The 22,212-nt window shown below is 42.4% G+C and overlaps 2 protein-coding genes across 2 annotated transcripts in view; one reads left to right on the forward strand and one right to left on the reverse strand.

Moving 5' to 3' along the window:
- Positions 1-22,212, reverse strand: part of MACROD2 (mono-ADP ribosylhydrolase 2) — a gene marked incomplete at both ends in the record, with an annotated part of 889,218 nt that overhangs the window by 772,259 nt on the left and 94,747 nt on the right. The gene's annotated exons all lie outside the window — the stretch shown is intronic.
- FLRT3 (fibronectin leucine rich transmembrane protein 3) lies at positions 9,688-11,637 on the forward strand (the record flags this gene model as incomplete). Its single annotated transcript, XM_080615835.1, has 1 exon — positions 9,688-11,637. One exon carries the CDS (start codon positions 9,688-9,690, stop codon positions 11,635-11,637), a length of 1,950 nt encoding a protein of 649 aa, XP_080471961.1.

The raw sequence follows: 22,212 nt of genomic DNA on the forward strand, positions 1-22,212 counted from the left end.
GTGGAAAAACCCAAAAAACACCCTAAAAACCCATGTGCCGTGTGTAACTCTCACACACTCTCCACAGGGCCGAATCGCGGCCTCCCCTCCCCCGGGCGCCCGCGCCATGGCGCCGCCTGCTGCTCCCCCTAGCGTCCGCGCCCGCCGCGTGCCGCGCCCCGCCCCGCCCCTCCCGCCGGCCCCGCCCCCCTCCCGGTGACGTATGGCCACGCCCCCCACGGCTTCGCCGCTGCCGCCGCGACTTGAGGGCGCGCGCCGAGCTCCGCGGCTGCCCCGCGCTCCGCGTACAGCTCCGCACCGCACCGCTCCCCGCGCCGGGACCCGGCCATGAGTGGAATTACGGCGGTGTCCGCCGCGCTGTAGCCGGGATCGCTTCTTTCCGCGCCCCGCAGGTAAGTGCGGGATAAGCGCTTTCTCCGCGGGAGTTGCGCGGGCTGGGGTATGAGGAGAGTGCGGCGATAGAAGAAGAGGAGGACGACGAGGACGAGGCGGGAAGTTTGGGCGCCCCCCTTTCCCTCTTCTTTTCCCCCATCTCCCCAAGTCCCGGGGTGCGGGAATTGGGGCTGCGACGGGGAGCTCCCCGCTGTCTGCGCGGCAGGGCGCGGAACGCGGCGGACACCCCCGCGGGCACAGCGGCGCCTACAGCCGGCCTTTGCCATCCCCGTCACCCGCCGCATACTCGGGGCGCTCGCGAAACTGCCAGTGCGGTACCGGCGTCGCACCAGCCTCGGGAGAAAGAGCATAAAACGGGGGTTCCGCCGGAGCGCAGGGAACCGCGCAGCAGCAGCGGCGGGCCGGCTCCCCGCGCCCCTCCTGCGCTGGGACCCCAGCCCCTTGATGGAGCGGGGCGGGGGGATCTTGCTGCCCATACCCCGCGTTTCTGCCCTGGTTTGCCCCCTCTGTAGATACATTTTTAGGGAAGGCGGGCGCGTCTGTATCATGTCCCCTCCCCCCCCCCCCAACCCCGCGGTGTCTCCGCGGGCGCGCAAATTCTGCGGGCGAGAAGCTGGGGAACAAAATGGTTGCACGTACGTTGAGGAGGAATGCAACAGGCCCAAATTCCCTTCAAACCGCCCCCCTTATTGGAGGAAGAAGAGCTAGCTGATAATCCCCCCGGCATCCGAAAGGCCCTTGCCTAGTTTTAATCAACTTTGGTGGTGTTTTCAGTTTATTAAGCGATTGTCTGCCCTCCTACAAGCACGGCAAACACCATTCAGAAACGGCTTGCAAATAAACATTTCATCCACTTGTTCCTTTGCACACCTCATCTCTACCTTCTTCTCTCCCCAAAACCCGTTTCACGGCTGCCAGATGTGCCAGAGCCTTTTGTTTCACCCATTTCCTCCAACAGCATTAGGAGCTGCAACTTAGTTGTGGAGGGAAAGCCCGAGCATCCCTGCAGATCCCAGCCTGGCATCTGCCACAGCATACGGCACTAGGCACAGCTCTGATTTTGGGGTTGGTTTGGAGGTTTTGAGCACCTCTTTAGTTTCCAAGATCCACCCCCCTCTCCCTTGGTGGATTAAAGCTGAGCTCTTGCCCAGCCAGCTGCCTTTCTGGCTCAGTGCTTCTGTTTGAGGTAGCCTAAATTCTCCTCTCCCTGACCGCAGAGGGGTTTGGGTGCAGCCCTGGTGCAGCAGCCAGCCCAAGTTGTGAGGAGTGTTGCAAATGCCACAACGAGTGCATGTAATTAATTCGTGGAGTGCTGTTAGCCATGGGTTACTAATTTGGACTGAAGGCAAGTCTCTTCCCTTCTTCAAGGGATCAATTCTTGCCGGTTAAAGAGTGCAGCAGAGTATTTTGTACGCCAGATCCCTGCCGAAACGCAGGATTACTTCACTATTAAATCGTATTCCTGCAAAAGAGCATGTCAGCTGGATGCATTTTCTTATTGCCACTTGGAAATGCAAACCCTGAATCTTCTTTTTTCGATGTAAATCTGAAAATGTTCAGACTTTAACAAAATTCAATCATTATCCTGACCCCAATTTCCTTGCCTAAAATATACTGCCCAAAAAGACAGAAGCATCAATTATGCTCACCATCTACTGCCTGGGGATACAGCGTCTTAATGAACATTTCTTTGAATTAGAGTGAAAAATGCATTTGTCAATTCAAGTGTGCAAAGACACGAATGATTTGCTATAAAACAAAGATCAGTGTGTGTTTTCCTTGTCGATAGATGCCACACGTTAGGTCATACTGAAGAGGTTTCAGTGCCCTTCCCTCTCCCCCCCCGCCACCCCCCTAAAAACCACCCTCAAGTTTCCTTTCATTTATTCCAAACCCATCCAATACAGCCCTGGTTTAAGATCGGTTTTCAAATATTTCATAAACAAAAGGTATACCTGGGTCTAGAGAAAGCCAATTATCTTTAAATATACTGAGGTTATTCTAATCCTCCTATTCATGCTGCTATCAAGCTTCTCTATTTTTCCATCCCCATTTAATCACTTCTAAAAGCTGTATTTATTTTCTTCCTGCCTTCTGCGCTCCTATATACCAGAAACAGTGACAACCCTTGGCATAGATTTAAAATGCTAATTCTCTTTTTCCTGTATATTCATGCAGTTTTATTGTAACTGGAGAAAGACCAGATAAATACTGGAGTTAATACAATCAGCTGGGAAATAAGAGTCTGTAAACTCCCTAAAAAGAGTTCTTTTTTAACTGATTTTAATTCCCTCCTTTGGAGGCTGCCTCTGTTTTTCTGAACAGGAGGCTCTGTTGTAATTAAAGCCGAGAAAACTGGACAGCAGCAAAACCCATCTGACTTGTGGCTCTTTAAAGCAGTTTTTGTAGCATGTACCACCCCCCAGTGGGCAAAAAAACTCTGTAGTAAACTCAGAGCAAGCTTTAATCTGCAGAAATGAAGTAGATGCCTTTTACAAGAACAAAATAAAACAGCGTTTCTGGGTTGGTTTGGGGGGTATTTTTCCTTCTTTTTTACTCATTTTCCCTTTGTCACCCGTAGCTCAAAGCTGAAGGAGATTGTGGAAGGCGGTGGTGACTAATCAAAGCAATTGCTGGAGTTTGCAAACTTTGCACTGCAATTATTTGAAGTGGCCCCGGTTGGTAGATGGCCATCTTTGTCTGCTTCTCGCAGGAAGCATGGATGCCAATGGCTAGTTATTTCTGGAGTGTTTTCCTTAATCACTTCAAAGCACAGGAATGCACAGAAGAATTAATATGGGATTGCTTACATTTATTTTTAATAAGTCACCAACTATCACTCAGGGCAGGCATCTGGAGCAGTGTTCAGTAAATATATCATCACAAACTCTTCCTTTTGTGAGCTGGAAGGATTCAAGCAATCTTACAGCTTGACTTCTTTAAAGCTTATTTTTTGAGGAGCAAATTTAGTGCTCTGGAGATGCACAAACGACTGTTTTAAAATGGAAGGAAAGAAAACTACAGAGACTTTATCAAGTGTTTAAGTAATATTTTTACATGCCTCATTATTTTGTGCCACGAATTCCCTATCATGTATAATTCCACCAAAAACCTGTTGGGGGGGGGGTATAGATTTTTACCTTGAAACAATGGCAGCGTTTGTTCTCTATTCTTTCAAGCAGGGGTGAGTTACCTCAGCAGCAGCTCTCAAAAGAAAATCTAGAAGCCATAATTGGCTAAACTCAAACAGCACTAAAACACAAACCAAAAAGCCATTGCAAAACACTCCCCCTCAAAGTGCTCTTTCAACGTGCAACCTCTGCAGAAGCAGAGTAGTCAAAACAAGAGAGTGAGTAGGAATCACGTAATAGTCTGGATCTTTTCAACCTCGCTTCTTCAAAACGAGGAGAGGTTTTTAGAAGTAAACTTCAGAAGGGAACAACTCGTAGCTCATTTCCATCCTCTGCAGCAAATACTGGTTTGGCTGATCTTAGGCGTGGAGTCAGGCTTTTACTCAGAATCCCTTTCTAAGTCAGATTCGCTTGCATTTGAGGGAAGATCACATGAAAATTTGCATTTTTTTAAGGCACTTGAGTTGGAACTAATAAGACAAAAGCAGTATTTTATATTCAACTGCTACACATGGGGGGGAGCAAATTTCTACAAGTAAAAGCTGCAACAAAAGAGCAAAAACAAAAAGCCCAAATTTCACCAAAACACAGAGATAAAACCTGACTGAAGGGCTCACTCTCACTTTAAGGATCCACTTTACATTCTTTACCCCTTGGAAAGACAGCTAGAGGACCTTCTGCTCGCCCAGCACCAAACAAAAGACTGGGGCACCTTCCTGAAATATGATGATCGTGGAAATTGCAGCTCCTAGACAGGGTGCTTAGAAAGCATTTTGCTGTCACTATCAACTAACCCTGAGTAATACCCTTAAAGAAAACAAAGTATGGGCATTGTTTTAAGGGTAGATTAGCACTGTGGAACTTCTTTTTGTTTGCTTTCAATAAAACGAACCAACTCGGTGAAGCTATTTAGGAGGCAGCATGACCTTTGGAAGCTGAAATGGATGTATATGCAGTAGATTTCACAAATATTTTTAAAAAGGAGCACATTTTGTGCTTCAGATCCATTTCAGAATCTAAACAAATAAGAGAGATAATTCTGGAATGTAACTGCACTGATGATGAAGCAGAATTGGGTTTATCATGTACATATATTAACTTCAAATGATACTCTTGTCATTTATAATATGAAAATCCGGAGTTGTTTCCCTTCCCCCTGTTACTTTGATGGCTAGAAAGAAGTCCCTGAACTACCAGAGTTCCTGCCGGCGAACACAGAGGTAGATTAGAAATTCAAATAAGCATTGTGTGACCTCGAGTCAGGAGGTCTTGATTTTATTCACATTTTATCACAGCTTGGGAAGAAAAGAGCTCTTTGGCACCATTTTTGAGGGTAAACCCCCCACTTTTCAAATATACCCAAACTATTTCTTTTCTTCTCCTTGCTGCCTGCAGGGACAGAGAGTACAGCTGGAGTCATACCTTAGAGTAAATATTCTTTGATACATTTTTCTTGTGTAGTGCAAATTACTTTTACCATTTTAAAATAAGATGTCCCCCTGCTTAGCTGTGCTCCAGTGATAAGTACACACGCGAGGCTCAAGCATTACCACTATCTGTAGTAATTCACTTGCTTTACAGTGTCCCAGAAAAAGTAATTGAAGCATGCAGTTCAGTGAAGTTCATGAAAACATTCAGCTCAGAATAAAGATAAGCAGAAAAGCTGCTGTTGGGTTGTTCCGACGTTACTTTTGTTACCAAAGAAAAGTCATTTTTGCATTTTAAAAAAGAATTTTAGCACATACTTTGTGAAAATTGGCTCTGTTCAAAAGTAATGGCTTCTTTCAAACCCATGTGGCCATGAAGCCTCCCAGTCTGATGTTGCAGAAACCTGGACACAGTGTCTGTACCAGTGGGGGTCACTTTTCTTTTCATGCTGCCGGATCAGCTATAATGACTTGATGTCAGGGAATATTTAGAGACAGCTCAAGAAGGGGAAAGTGGGAGCATGGCAGCAGGATTCCCTTCTTCTCTGTAGACAGATCACTGGAGCCTTTGATATGCAAAAACATTGTTTTCAGCTATGGCTTGAGATATAAAAGGGAAGTGCGAGATATCAAACAATCAAGACCTGAAGAAAACTATTCTAAGTTGAGAAAAAGGAGTAGGGGGTAGGGTCTTAATCCACATTTTTGAAACAGTGTCTCTTCTCCAAAGAGACCTGCTTTTATTTTTCTCACTCTTGTTTTCTTGTAATTTGGAGAGAAGGGCTAGAAAAATTCCAAGAATTTAATGAGCTTTAGTGCTTTCATTTTAATCCTACACATTACTGCTGTTATAATAGAGGCAATAAATGAAGGGATGACTATCAACTGGAGCAAAGAGGAAACAGTTTATATGCTAGGAAAGTAAAACAAATGAACTTACTTTCTCGTGTATGTATATCTAATATATGCATGCTAGAACCTCTGGTTTGCTTAATACTAACTGGTTTTTTACAGCTCTAAGGAAAACATGGGGGGTTTCCTAAAGTAATTAAAAGTTATTATAACCTTCAAAGGCCTGTTTAAGAAATGTATATTCCTACGTCACAGTATATGTCCAGAAAATACCCTCTGTCACAACTTCTCATTAGTTCCTAAGAGATTCCTTTTTTTCTACAGCTGTTAAGCACCTCTTTATTTCAGAGTTTCAGGAATAGAGCCTGGATTTCTATCCCCAAACACATCAGTAATACAGCACAAGAAAACTGGACACTGGAAGACTGTGGAGCTTTTTCTGTTCCATTTTATAACGATTGCATAATTTACCCTCATTACATAAGTTACCAAAAAAACATGTATTTCCTTACATTCTAAAATGTGGCCACTCCCATTGAGTTTTGGCCTTAAATAAAGCATATGATAAAATATTTATTTATGCCACCGTGGGGGGGTGTCTCAGTTTGAGTTACTATTTTCATTATACTGCTGAAAAACAAGGTGCAGAAACAAAGCTCAGATGAGCATGAAAGCAGCATCAGGAGAGAAAAGGCTTTTTACCATTCCCTCACTAAAGAGTTTCACCTTCTACTAAAATGGAGTTTTGGGGGGGTTTTGGTTGTTTGTCGAGGGTTTTTTTTAAGGTCAATATTTTCCCAAGGAAAAAAAAAGCGCAGCGTAATTGTTATCTATGTCAATAATTTTGTGTCATTTCATATTCCTTGTTGCTATAGGAATATTACAGATTATTTTTTGATGGATTGTTTCGAATCGCAAGACAAGAGGTTTAAAACAGAGATTGTTTCTGTTTAGGCCTAATATTTTCTAAAGGACCAGAAGCTACTCTAGTTAACCTGGTAGGAAGGCAGCTAAGCAAGCATTACTCAGCATGCTGTTTCTTCCTAGCATTTCAGTTCCGAGGCTTGTGCTTAGTTCTCTGGACAACATGCAGCCATGAAAGGGAGAAGTAAGTAAACATTAAAGGTTTCTCTCATTTCAGATTTCACCACTTCTATACCTACATGCTCTGAGGGGACAGAAACTCGATATGTCACTGGATACTTGCTGTAATAGTGATATGAAGTAGCCCAAGTTAATAACACCATTCAAAAAATAACCAAATAATTAGAGTTCTTCGAGAAATAGGAAGAGCCAAGACTGAAAACAGTGGTTTTTCCTGAAATGAGGAAAATTGGATAAAATGCTAATCTAAGCACCAATTCCGCTGTGCAAAGTGACAAATACAACAGATCAAGCCCATTTAATGGACAAAACCCACGTATGTATCTCTGTTGTCAACGAGTTGACACAGATGCCTGGCTAGTCCCTAGCTCAGATTCAGCATGTTGCAGATGTCAAATATTAATACAGGATTTGAGAAGAACATTTCCCCTTTCATCCAGTAACTGCTGAATTGGCTCCCTTTACATTTAAAACCAAGGAGAGGATCATCATTTATCTCAGCGTACCAAGAACACAAAGCAAGCAAACATTTTGGCCTCCTCCGAGGAGTTAGGACTGGCGTTTGTAATCAGGTGGGAAACATCACTTACAAATACTTTGTTACTGCCTGTCAATTCAGGATGACTTAATTTTGTGCTGAAGGAAAGGAAGATGTAGTTCCAGCAAAACCGCAGTAACATGAGACCAAACAGCAACAATGTTTTCTTAAAGAGCTCTGTACTTTGCTGAAATACAGCTATTTTGGGCAAACAAGATGTATGCAAGTCATGGATGCGATAAGCACGGTATGATTTATATAGGGGGTGCAACACAACTCATATTAGTGTCCACCAGTTGTTATTAATTCCAATTTCTTTTGTTTCTCCTTTTGCAGGAAATTAAGAGTTCAAGGAAAGCTTTAAAAGAGGAGTTTTCTTTGAAGGACATCATATTTTTGTGGGTTTTTTTTAAATGAAGAAAACCATCTGAATTGCCTGACATTTCTACAGTACAGTCACTTGCGTTCTCGCAGCGCAGGAGGAATTCTTTCCTGCATTACAAATTGGGAAGAAGTGTTAAACTGAGAGTCGGAAAATGGTTCTCTGAGAGGCATGGATGTATCAGGATGTAGCTACTGTACAACATTTATACTTGGATAATTCTGGACAGGAAAAAGCAGCTCCATTCCTGACCTCCTGAAGAGGCTACCATCCTTCAAGCCTCAGCATAATGAATAGTTTCCATCATGTGGCGCTGAAGTTACCACCTCTGACTACTACACTGCACAGAAGAGTTTGTAAGAGTTACAAAGAAAGTAATTCCTGCTAAAGGCATTAAACCAAACAAAAGAGGCTCTTCATTCACAGACTTTACATGAGGACAGAAATAGAGGGAAGCTGAAGCTTTTCTACGCCCCAGCCTGGTGTGCTTATGTACCATGATAAATCTTGGTTGGAATGCTCATTGAGTGTCGTGCCAGGAGCCAGGAAACACACAGCACCGAGGAGGGCCATCTGAGTAAACACCACTGAGGAAAAACACAGCTCCATGGAGTAAACCGTAAGAGTGACTCGTGAGAAAGACATTCCTTTACTGGATATCTTCAAGCACAAACTTTACTCATACCTTTAAATACGGTAGGATCAATATTAATTTATTTTCCTTTTTGTGCCTCAGAGAATAAAGTTCAATTAATTTATGAACCCACAAGAGAAAAGGTCATGACACCGCTTAATGCATAGGTCATCTTGCAGAAGTTCTCACAACCCTAATTACAATGGTAATTGAATTATGTTGTCTTAAAAGCTATAAAAATGCTAATGACCTGAGCTCAATGTACAAACACACTACCGATGCAAAGTACAATTTCAGTCTCAAGAGTTAATTTATATTATCCTACCATGCACAATTTGAACTAATAAGATGGGAAAATGTGGTTAAACCTTCCAAATAGTCTCTTATTAGTGTACTGCTTAGTAAAAGACTTTTGAGAATGACTAATATTTAAACATGAAATTAAGCATGTAATGAAGTCTTCTGTCCAGTCAACTAGAAAGCCATAGCTCTACCAGCCACGTCAGGTTGTTAGCTACCTACCAGTTGTAACATTCACCTTTCTTAACATTCCAGCTCAAAAACCAACTCAAGTAGGTAGGCTGCAGTATCCAAGAGATGCTCAACATGACGTTGAGCACTTTGGAAAACCTTGGAAAAAAGTCTTTAGCTGGCCCTTACTCTTTTGCATGTTGTGCTTTGCTGTTAGGACTTTCATGGACCTCTAGAACAGCTACCACTAAACTTGTGGGTTTGGTGAGGGGTTTATAGTTAATTGAAGAGTGCCTGGGCTAGTTAGCTGGCTAAGGAACTACTGCTTAACTTTCAGATATAGAATGATTTACTTGAACTCTGGTATGACTTCAGCTCTGTACTTACCTGGTATTTGTGAACAAGACTGTCTGCACATGAAATGTGAAGGGATTCTTAGAAAGAGCCTTTATGCTTAAGCAAAACAATTCACAGATCAGACATACCTGATTATGTTCCTTTCAACTGCTATGCAGAATAACCTATTAACGTAATTGAATTAGTACAAGAAGTAGTACAATTATTGATGTAAGGAAAGTAAAACGTGTCTAAGAGCTTGAATTCTGGTTTAATATGTGTGTTTCAGATGTCTTCTGTAATGTTGAAGTTGAATTGTCACTGCAGTTTCTTCGCTAATGATCTGGATAATTTTGTTTGTTTGGTTTTTTTAGATTGTTGAAGATCAGAACTGTATACAAATCTCATCATTCCTGACCATGATTAGTGTAACCTGGAGCATCTTCCTAGTTTGGACTAAAATAGGGCTGTTACTTGACATGGCACCTTGTTCTGTTAGTGCCAAACCATGCCCTTCAGTATGTCGCTGTGATATGGGTTTCATATATTGTAATGATCGCGATTTGACGTCTATTCCTACAGGAATCCCAGAGGATGCTACTACCCTCTTCCTTCAGAACAATCAAATAAATAATGCTGGGATTCCTTCAGAACTGAAGAACTTGCTTAGGGTGGAAAGAATATATTTATACCACAACAGCCTAGATGAATTCCCCACTAACCTCCCTAAGTACGTTAAGGAACTGCATTTGCAGGAGAACAATATAAGGACCATTACTTATGATTCACTTTCACAAATTCCTTATCTGGAAGAACTGCATTTGGATGATAATTCTGTTTCCGCTGTTAGCATTGAGGATGGAGCTTTCCGGGACAACATCTATCTCAGACTTCTTTTTCTCTCTCGAAATCACCTTAGCACCATTCCCTGGGGTTTGCCTAAAACCATAGAAGAGCTACGCTTGGATGATAATCGTATTTCCACGATTTCAGAGCCGTCCCTTCAAGACCTTACAAATCTAAAACGCCTCGTTTTAGATGGGAATCTTCTAAATAATCATGGATTAGGAGACAAAGTCTTCATGAATCTAGTCAATCTCACAGAACTCTCGCTGGTCCGCAATTCGCTCACAGCCGCACCGGTGAATTTGCCAGGAACAAACCTAAGAAAGCTTTACCTTCAAGAAAACCACATCAACCGTGTGCCACCCAATGCTTTCTCTTACTTAAGGCAGTTGTATCGACTAGATATGTCCAACAACAATCTTAGCAATTTACCTCAGGGTGTCTTCGATGATCTGGACAACATAACTCAACTTTTCCTTCGCAACAACCCTTGGAACTGCGGGTGCAAAATGAAATGGGTACGCGACTGGTTACAGTCATTGCCTTTAAAAGTTAATGTGCGTGGACTGATGTGTCAGGCACCAGAGAAAGTCCGTGGAATGGCTATCAAAGACCTCAGCGTGGAACTATTTGATTGTAAGGACGATGGCATGATGAGCACCATCCAAATCACCACCGCAGTACCAAACACCTTATACCCGGCCCAGGGCCACTGGCCGGTTTCTGTGACCAAACAACCAGACATCAAGACTCCCAACTTAAACAAAAACTACAGAACCACAGCAAGCCCAGTGCGCAAAATCATTACAATATTTGTGAAATCCGTAAGCACGGAGACTATCCACATCTCCTGGAAAGTTGCACTGCCAATGACTGCTTTAAGACTGAGCTGGCTCAAGATGGGTCACAGCCCTGCCTTTGGATCTATAACTGAAACAATCGTTACAGGCGACAGAAATGACTATTTGCTCACGGCTCTCGAACCGGAATCGCCGTACCGCGTGTGCATGGTTCCCATGGAAACCAGCAACATCTATCTCTCCGATGAAACGCCTGAATGCATCGAGACCGAGACGGCCCCTCTGAAGATGTACAACCCCACCACGACCCTCAACCGGGAGCAGGAGAAAGAACCTTACAAAAACTCCAGCTTGCCCTTGGCCGCCATCATCGGCGGGGCGGTGGCGCTGGTGGCCATCGCACTGCTGGCCCTGGTCTGCTGGTACGTCCACAGAAACGGGTCCCTGTTCTCCCGGAACTGCGCCTACAGCAAGGGACGCCGGAGAAAGGATGACTACGCTGAAGCGGGAACCAAGAAGGATAACTCCATCCTAGAAATCAGGGAGACTTCTTTCCAGATGATACCAATAACCAATGACCAAGTGTCCAAGGAGGAGTTTGTAATACACACCATTTTCCCACCTAACGGCATGAATCTGTACAAGAACAGCCACAGTGAAAGCAGTAGTAACAGGAGCTACAGAGACAGTGGTATTCCAGATTCAGATCATTCGCACTCATGATACTGAAGGACATGAAAGACTGGTTTGGGTTTGGTTGGGTTTTTTTTGGTTTTGTTTTTTAAAGAAAACGAGAAAAGACTGACATAACAGTTGCTGTTCTACTGCAAAACACTGGATTAAAAGACTGACAAAGCAATGTACTGTACATTTGCCATATAATTTATATTTAAGAACTTTTTATTAAAAGTTTCAAATTTCAGGCTACTGCTGCGATTAATGTAGTGGGGATACCTGACCACAATTCTATATTTTAGTATTTTTTAGTAATTTGTACTGTATTTTCCTTGCTAATATTGAAGTTACAGACCATTTAACTTTTGTGTTCTACTGAGTAAGATGACTTGTTGACTGTGAAAGTGAATTTTCTTGCCGTGTTGCGCAGTCAGAACATTCATCTGAGATCCTTGTAAGTGTAAGCACAGGCCATTTTTCACTTTGGTATCAATAAAACAATGTTGAACCTGGCAAATCAGGAACATCAAGAAGTGGTTGCAAAAACTCACAGAACTTTCAATGCTGGGTCTATCTCAATCTGTAAACCACAACAATATTCAATAAACAAAAATGTGTGTAGTAATGGGCAATATCAGCTGTCTGGATATATCCATTCAACAATGGTGACATCCAATTTAAAAGAAAATAAGCAAATCGATGACATCCATGAGACTGAAGCTTTTGACGTGTGTCAAAAAAAGAATTGATCCCTGGAAAAAAGCCCAATCAAAGCCCTAACAAGGAATTCAGATATATGTACTAGGTTCTACAAACCAAGGGGGTAGATAGGGCTTACGGATAGGTTTCTGGTTATCAAAGCCAGTGGGCTGCTTATTACAGAGATAACAGTGATGGATGATCACAGGCATTTGGGAGGCAAGGGCAGGAGGACAGAGACAACACTTGGAAAATGCTTTGAACAGAGAAAGGGCTGAAAGTGCAGTTTTGTAAGGAAAGAGGGGGACAAAAAGGACAGGCAATGTAACAAGGTCTCAAAAACTTTAGTCACATAGGTAAGCAGACAATTGGGGAATACAGTGAATAAACAGTATACAGGTATGTGTTCAGTATACTGCCATTACAGTCAGGAATACTGCCCATTACTGTCACAGTTTTCCAGAAATTCCTGGATAAATCTGTAAGGGTAACATGTTTCTTTCTGCCTTCCTACTGAACGATGAGCTATTTCATGTTTAAACCCCAAGCCACTCTCTGTTGCCATAATCATTTGTTTCTTCAACTAAAAACCAAAGCGCTTTGTACGCCCTTTGGCCAGTCTTGTGTGTGCCTTGATCCAACGCTACATGTATCAAGCTTTTAAAAACTTTTAAAAAAAGGACAAAAAAAATAAAATACCCATTTTTTCATATGTAACTTCACTATGAAAAATACTGGTCTTATTGATGAATAAAGCTGGAAAAGCAGGTTGAAAGAATGCTGCATCTCTGCAGCGCACTGGAAGGAAACCCGCTCAGAAGCTACCACTTTTCAGGTCATGGGCTTCACCTTTTGCTTTGTTCAGCTTGACAGTATTACACTTGCAGGGCTTCTTTAGTATTGATTACTTGGGAAACAGGTTTTCACAACTTTCAAGTGTGTGAACGATGACAGGGAGGGAAGGCACGGAGTTACCGACCCTTTGAGATATGAGTTTTTCCCAACTGAAACAGCAAATAGAAAAGTATTTTGGACAATATCTCAAATGAGAAAGAATGTTTACCAAATGCCATTCAATTTTGAGAATTTTAGCAGTGCTTGGCCTGTTTGTATCCTTCAAAGTGGTAAAAGATGGACAATGACAAGAAAAAACAGTGACAAACAGAGTGATGGTTTCAGCAGCCTCCAAATGATTCTCCTGCCAGGGACCCACCCTACTGCACAGACCCAAAACTTCCAGTAACACACAGCTCTTTTCATCCTCATTTTCCAGATGTGCCCAGGGAAGTTCCTCTCCAGACTCCCTGTGCCATGGTTACTGGTTCCTCAACCTCACCTTCAAGAATGCCTGCTGTGGTTCCCAAGCAACGGAGGAGCAGCACCATGCCTCCCTGCTGACCTTACACAAATCATGTCTTCTCCTTCACACGGAGCACTGAGTGGACCCAGGATCCCAAAAGTAACAAAGAGGCATGTTATTCTGAACAGCAGTGAGCTCAGCTCAGTATTATGTACTAAATGAGACTAATTTGCCTTATTTTCCCATCAGGTACAAATCTAGGCAAGGGGGAAAAGCCACGAGTAAGCACATGGAGCCTCATTTTATTCCTGTGCAAAAGGCTTCCCAAGTAGTAAGTGGAAAAGAAAACCCAACATGGATGGAGAAGACAGACCTGGTTTTCATCTAAGCTAGCACATGGGGACCTCTATAGCAGAGATAAATATAACAGCTGGGTCACTGGCAATAGATTACTGGTTCTTTGCCATCAGCTCTCAAAATTAAATAGGTTTTCCTGCATTTTCAAGCAATTTACGTGAAAACCTCTCTCCTAGTTGACTAAATTTGTGCTGTGAAAAGAGTAAGGTAACACTCAATGGGTACTCTCCCATGTCTCTCCTGAAGCACCTCTGGCCAGAGGTAACCTGGTAATGGTACTTGGCATCTACTACACATCTCAGTGATGCCATGCAAATAGGGTATAAGAAAATTGCCATTTGAGGAGGAGATAATTGCATGTGAATCTTATACACAAGTACTTTTCATGTGCAATATATGTACTGTGAGGCAGCAGTATACAAATGCAGGACAGCTTCAACAGGTTGGCCCAGCTGTTCCTGCTTTACCTCCACCAGAGTGAAAACCTGGACAAGTGATTCTGTCCTCTGCAAAGAACCAGGCCAGGGCTGCAGGGAGAGCTGGTGTCCTCCTACCACATATGCTGTCAGCGGGAAAGATGGCCCATCCAGCATACAAGATCTTCCTTAGGTTCTACAGCAACCTTTATGCAACGTGCACAGTATTAAGACTAATTTGGCAAGTGGAAGATTGATTTCAAACTAAACTGTAATATTTTTCCCTGGATATTTATACAAATTCCTATTCTGCTCCATGTCAAGCCCATCTCTTCAAGACTCTTCTACTTACCGTAGTGCTGCAGTTCCAGCATGCAACGCTCTAGCACCATGTGTAAATCCCTTCTATTAGACAGTTATAGACATAGGCAAATCGGATTACTACATTGAGCAGTTTACTGCACACGTTTACCAAAATAACATTAATCCACATTAAATTTATCTCAAATAATTTTCAATGTACTGTTCAATATTTAATTGTGGAGCAAGGAGTGACTTTCATTTCAGCGTTGCCTAAATTTATGTGCAGAGTTAATTGAATCAGCATCCTCTGTATTAAAATACTTTGCCAAGTATCTTTTACACTCTTCATCATCATCCCTCTTTATTCTTAAATTTATCCTGCTCTCCTGAATTGCTCACAGTTCTGTTTGAACCTGAAAGCTGCCTCCAAAAACACCCGGGTACTTTGGAAACCATATGAACTCTGCCTCATCTCGGTACCTTCCAGAACTAAATCTGCTTCATTTATAAGCCATTATTTTACCAGCTTTGTACAACAGCCTGAAATACAAGAACTGTTGGGGATTTTTATTTTTTCCTCCTGGCTTTAACAGTACCAAATTCAAAGTATTATGGTCTTGGAACACAGTTACCATTTCTGCTAATGCACTAGCTAGCATGCAAGCTATATTGTGCCAATGCTGTACATATTGAATGTAGAGCAGCAAATGCAATAAACCAAGAGCAAAAGTAATAAAGCCTTTTTTGCTATTAAAATAATTTACTGATGACATAATGCACTAACGCATGTATAGAGACTTCTCTGCTCTGTAAGAGGATGCAATTTTGCATACTCACCTCCAGCTAAAGTTGGATAAGATCTTCAAACGTGAGCTGGCAGATATCATCTGCCTGGATTTATCCAAACCACATTTCTTTGGGATGGTTTTGAATGGAACCATAATTTGCACAGATACCCTCTGCTTTCAAAACACCTTAACCTTGCTTCCAAATCCATACCTTGTTTCAGTATCACCTTGGTACTGATCTTTAACTGTTTCTTCACCTTTACCAGAACAAAACCAAAAGCGTCAAGCCACAAGCCAGCCCTTGCCAGCAGTGAAGCTTTCTTTATAAAGCATGATGTTACTCCGTAACTGGAGTTTCTTGTTCCAAACTAGCCCAGAGTGGTTTAGCTAGAAAGGAAAAGCCCATTGAGTGAAATCAGACATGGAAATTTTGTGATTTCTTCCTTTTCTTTGCAAATGAATTTAATTTTGTGGGTGACAGAGTGGGAGTTCCACCCTTGTGATGAAATGAGAGCCCTTTCAAACACTCTGAAGATACAACCATGACTCAGGTATCAGATTCGGGGGACAGTTGCTTTAAAAGCTTTTTCTTTTCGTAAGCATGTGTGTTTGATTTAATTTTAATACTTATTTTATCAAATCATTTCCTGCTCCTCTAAAAAAGTCTACATAAAAACCACATGAAGAATGTGGATCTCACTAAAATGATGACAGCGCATCATACAGTAGAGATACTCATTTTATGGTCATCTCTGAGTGATGGCTGAGGAACACTCCTTCCCTGGAGGAAACCAAAAGACTTCAACAAAATGGGTATCACAAGAAATAACCATCCTCTGGATTATTGATGGTCTAAGGCAAATGTGCACAACACACATTCTGAAAGCTGAGCCCATGTCCATCATGCATGGTCACTGTCAATATCCAACACCTGAAACGTGCAGGCCAGGAGCTCAGAAGTGTATGCCCAACTTCAGCTGCTGTTCAAAGCCCCTTTGGGTTTTCATAGGATGAAAACATTGTGGAGTCACCGTATAAACCCCCTCAAGATTAACAACATGACCTGAAAACACTTTTTGAAATCTGAAGCTGGACCTTCTAAGCTTAGCAAAAAACTCATAAATAACTTATAAAAATAGAAGCATCTTAATAGGGCTAATTAAATAATCTGACTTGTTCAAGCTGGGTGATAGTATTCATACAGGCTGATGCCCTGTCCTGAACAGCCCTCTTAAGTAATCAAAACCAGGGAGCGGATCCTGGCCAAGAGCTGGCACATGCTCCTGTCCTCTTACTGCGCTTCAGGAATACCTTATTTATAGACACAGCCAAGGAAGGTTTAATTGGTCAAAATCAAGGGACTGCACGATGTTCTTTAATCATTAACTGCAGGAACATCATTTACAAAGGGTGCCATTATGCACACGTTTTGCATAATTGAGCTTCTTTCATTTGTGCAAAATATTTCTAAAATATTTAGAACAGAAATGCACATCTGAGTAATGCAGTCCTGATGTCCTCCTGTGGCCTCAAGTCCCTCTTAGATGCCTACTGGGCAAGTGGCTTTCCATAGGAAGATGGATGTCTTCTGGGGGTGGGGGAATTGGTTTTATTAAGTTTATGGGGGGGTTCCTGGGGTTTTTTTAAGAAGGATAAATAATTCTATTCCAAATCTTTTCATCGGATACAAAAGTGAATTGGTTGATGATTTCAAGTGGACACCTATCTCGCCTTAAGACATGTCTAAGGCAGATGTAGGTGAGGCAGACCGTCTCCCTTTCCCATCTCTCCTCACAATAACGCTTTCCAGGATTTTAACTTGAAGCCTTGACTATTATTTCAAGAACTGCACGAGGACAATGGGATCAGTTGTCACCGCTGTAAGACCCTAGTCACAAGTTGGGACTTCTTAATTTTGAGATGCACACAAGCAGCTGTACTTACGTGTTTATGGACTAAAAGCAGAAATCTTTCAGGCTGGGTAACTCAGAGCAGGCCACGTTAAATCAAAGCCTTTGCCCAACTCTGAGCCTACTATAATGTAATTCCTTAAATTACTAGAACAATCATTAGCAGCTCAGAGTAAGAGAAAAAGCATCCTTACCTTACGCAGCATCTTAGGCTACTGCTTAGTATGGGTAGAGTTAATTTAGCTTCCTTAAACTTGAGTGGTGTTTTTCATGGATTCAGTGGTAAATTAAATAGACTTTTCTTAAAAGGTAAACCCTTCTGCCCAGGAATTCTGCTGTTCCGACGAAGCCATGGAGTTAAGAAGTCACACTGTAGCTCTTACTCCACAAGTACATGCAAAACCCAACCTGTGTAAAACCTACGCACCTTTTTTATATGCCCAGCCTCTATTTAAGGTACATTAATCAGAAAACAAGTTATTTGCATTGCACTCCTCTATTAGAGGGAAATAAACTAGAAAGTCTATTTTCATTTTCTACGCAGTTTGAACACCAACACAAGAATGTGGACAACTACAGAATCTATATGTGTGTTTACCTGGCTTCAATGATCTTCCCAAGAAATGACAAAGACCCTTATTTCTGAAGCCTGACAGAATTCTCCAGTGCTCAGAAGGAACACGAGTTCATTAACAGAAAGCAAAACATATACAGGGAAAATGCTAACCCAGTGAGTAAACATGATTTTAGGGCATTAGCTGATAATGCAGAACTTATGTGCCTTAATGTCTTTAAAGCAATTATTTTACTCTAAGAACTCCTTAATGGCATGTTACCTACTTCCTCCACTAAGAACCTTTTCATTTCTCCGATATGGAAATGACATACTAAAACAAAAATTAAGCAAAACCCCCACGGTATTCCCAGGTCTTGGAAGTCATTTTGTTCGCTGAAATAGGGCACTTGGCGGCCAAGTGAAGTGAAAAGTACAGGAGAACACGGCTGGGGGAGCTAAATTGCTCCATACAATTTACTTAGATAAATGAGAAAAGGCAGCAATGGAGGACATCAGCAGCTCAACCACAGCTGTCTCAGATGGACCCCTCAGCAATCCTAGATATGTATCTTGCTGCTTTTGACCACAAGAAAATGAAGAGTCAACAAAGTTGAGCACTAGCAGGGCCTACCTCTACGCTCTTCTTTCTAGCCTTCTTCTTTCTGTAAATAAACCTCATTGAGAGAGTTTATTCAGTAAACATGACAGATTTGTATGTAAAATCCTCCTTCGCTGTTAACTGCCGCTGTTGACATGTAGTGGAATAGCATTAAACCCTCCTTAAAGAGCTTGCAATTAAATCCGAGGTAGACAGATCACAAAATATTTACCCTGAAGATCTCCACTATTACCTGAACTTACAAATGCATGGAGTTAAGGTAGGGAGGAGAGGAAAGAAAGTATCATATATTCCTAAGAAGCTGCTCTCAACCTGCTACTTTCCTCTGGCCCATACTTGAATTTAGGAAGTCCAAATAAACAAGGTCAACTAAAGAGAATTTGGGGGAAGAGATGTAACACCACAAAGTTAAAATTTCTAGTACTGAAAACTGAATTGTACTGAAAATAATAACTGCTTGGTTTATCATAGCTTATCTGTGTCAGTAAGTGCTCAGGTCTTCCTCATTACCAGCTGGCCTGGGGACTTAACAGGTGATGGGGCTGCACCTACTGGTGCATTCCTTGGCTGCAGAGGAATTAAGAGGAGCCAAATGCATCCAAACAACAGTAATGAGGACTGGTTTTGTCCAACTAACACCAAAGAACAAATGACACAGCTTCCATGCATGGATGATTTGATGCAATGGCCAGTTTTACCTGTGAAATAAATCCTAGAGGTTTGGTCTATGTGAATTCATACCCAATGCTCACTATCATGAGCACATTTTGATTAAGGATGTTAATTCCCCCCAGTTTTTGCAATATATATTCTGCATAGAAGTAAATGGAAGTTTGTGCAGCGAAGTTCATCAGCATCTTCCCATTTTCCCTGTGTTACCAATTGTTATTTTTTAACATTTGAATCATTTTGGTCATTAACTATTAAAAGCATAAGAAGTGGTTCAATTTAGTTTTTAGGGTATTGAAGATGGGAGAGGGAAAGGAAGGAGATGGATTACACCAGGGTGCAAATTAAGGGAAAAAGTATGCTATAATATTCTGCAGGTAGATTCCTTGTTTTACTGATGGGGAGAAAAAAGAAAGAAACTTTCCCAAACCCAGCTATATTGACAAAAGGACCTTTAGAGCTGCTTACACAAAAAAAAAAGCATCTTGTTCCCAAAGCAACTGCATGAGGTTGGGAAGGGAAGCCGTTTCTTTGATACTGATTTGAAGGTTATATCCTGTGTCCCATGAAGGAGCACCCTGCTGTTACGGTAGCTACAGGCTTGTCTTAATGTCCACTTTAAACTCAATACTGCAAAACTCAAGGGTGAGCAACCGAGCATGTAGCTCCAGAGACTTCAGAAACAGCCCTCAAAGCCAAACAGAAAACAACCAACCCTGCAAAATCCTCACAAAGCACCTATCAAAGTGCTTTCAATGCAGTGATGCGGGACAAAGTCAAAGGATGTAAACACTTCTAATTCCACGCTTTCAACTCCTCCAGGCTCCAGCCACCGTTGCCAGGGCCTGGCTGACACCTCTTCCAGTGCCTTATCATGCATTTGGGACCTGACAGCTGCTGGCATTGGGTTTACACACTGCAAAAACAACTCAGGAGGTGATGAGAGTGAACGGCACCTCGTTCTGGTCTGGGAGGTTTTATTACAATGAGTTTAGCTCCAGGCAAGTTGCTGTAATCAGCACATTTTTGACAGGTATTTCATTTTTCCTCCAGAGAATACCTAACGCTACTGAAAGCACTGGCTGCCACATCAAACACTGTTGGTTTATTTAAAAGACCCCAAAACAACAACAAAAATTAAAGTTACCTATTGTTCTCCTCCTGCTAATAAAGACTAACTTTATCCCCCCCTTCAGTATAATCCCTCCAAAGCAATTAAAACGCATTCAAGCAGGTTGAAAGGATACTAGTGAAGCGTTAACAAAAGGCTGGTTTGGATTATGCAGAACTTCTGCATCAATTGGCTGACACAAGGATTCCAGTGGCAAAATACTTGCAAAAGAAGCTAAATAAATCTGGCTGTTAAAAATATTTCTTACTCTGTTTTGCTCACTAGTTCTAGCGAGATATTAGGTCAGGTCCCCTCGTCATTGACCTCTTTCTAAGGTTTCTAAGTCAATCTGTGAATAAAATATGCAGTCTCTGAGTCATTCACAGAAAATCTCTACAGCGTTGCCATGAACTGGTGCTTAAAGACAATAAATAGGAAAATGTCTTAAAATAGATGCAGCCTGTGTCTGAGTATGCTCGGATCCAGCACCATCAACTGAAGAACCCATCTAGGATGTGCTCAAGCCTTCCCAGGGATGAAGCGGCATTGCTGAAGACAGGGAAATACCCACACTGGGCACCAACGGGTGCTGGAGACCCGCCAAGGCATGTGCTCAGATGTCTCACAACCTGCTCAAACGCAGGCATGAAGGGGGGAAAAGTTTTCTCTCCTACCCAGAAGCAGCTCTAGCAGAAGCTGTTACCTGAGCTCAGTCTGGTCAATAGGCAGCCACATGAACTGCTTCCTTTGTAAGAAATAAGAATTAGGATGGACTTCATCTGATGAACAAGCCAGGGATCACGTTTTCTACTGCTTTTGCGTCTGTAGGAAGCTGCCTCTGATGTCTCACCCTGGGGCTTGATCAGACAAGGAAGGAAAAGTAGAGAATTTTAAAGACACTGGCAAGCGTCTGGTCTTTCAAAATGTCATCTCTAATCTTCACATCACCCAGCCCGCTCTGTAATCAAGAGAGAAGAACTGTGCAAGTGCAAATTAGTGTCACTTATGTCCTGAAAACAACTACGGAAGAGGATATGGAATAAGTATGCCTGAAAGCAACATCAAATATATTCTCCATGATCAGATGAGGGATAACTGAAGTTTGTTTCACCTCACATAAAAAAGGCCAAACAAACACGAAGCTATCTCCATGACATTTACCATTTGGCTGAGCAGGTTAGTGCTGCATTAAAAGGACCACAGGCTCAATGGCAGTGAGAACAGGAAGGCAAGGAGTGGTCCTCAGCTTCTCCAACAATCTTCACACACAGAGAAGATAAAAAACCCAACTTCTGCAAGACTTCATTTTTATTTCTTTTGGGTCTGTTATCAGAAAAATTAAGAGGAGCACCAAGGTTAGCTAAGGGCATTAAGCATCCCAATGACCTAATATGAGTAATGGTATAAATTCATGGTGCGTCACCTGTTCAGGTGCAGGACAACCATCCGAAGAGCAGCCCCGTCATCAATCCCAAGACACCACACGCTGACCTGAAACACCTCTGTATTTTGGAAGAGGACAGCAGCATTGTAAGCCCACAGGTGAGTGACTTCAGCACATGAGATGGTGCCAGCACTTCCCTGAACCACTGAAGCACAACACGGAGCAGGGTGATTGACACACAAGTGCTAGGAAGTTATCCAAGACCCTTAGAATCATAGAATAGTTAAGGTTGGAAAGGGCCTTAAGATCATCCAGTTCCAACCCCCCTGCCATGGGCAGGGACACCCCACACTAAACCATGGCACCCAAGGCCTCATCCAACCTGGCCTTGAACACCGTCAGGGATGGAGCATTCACAACCTCCCTGGGCAACCCATTCCAGTGCCTCACCACCCTCACAGTAAAGAATTTCTTCCTTAGATCCAATCTAAACTTCCCCTGTTTCAGTTTG

This window comes from Psittacula echo (assembly GCF_963264785.1).
Source record: "Psittacula echo genome assembly, chromosome: 4".
Classification (NCBI taxonomy): domain Eukaryota; kingdom Metazoa; phylum Chordata; class Aves; order Psittaciformes; family Psittacidae; genus Psittacula; species Psittacula echo.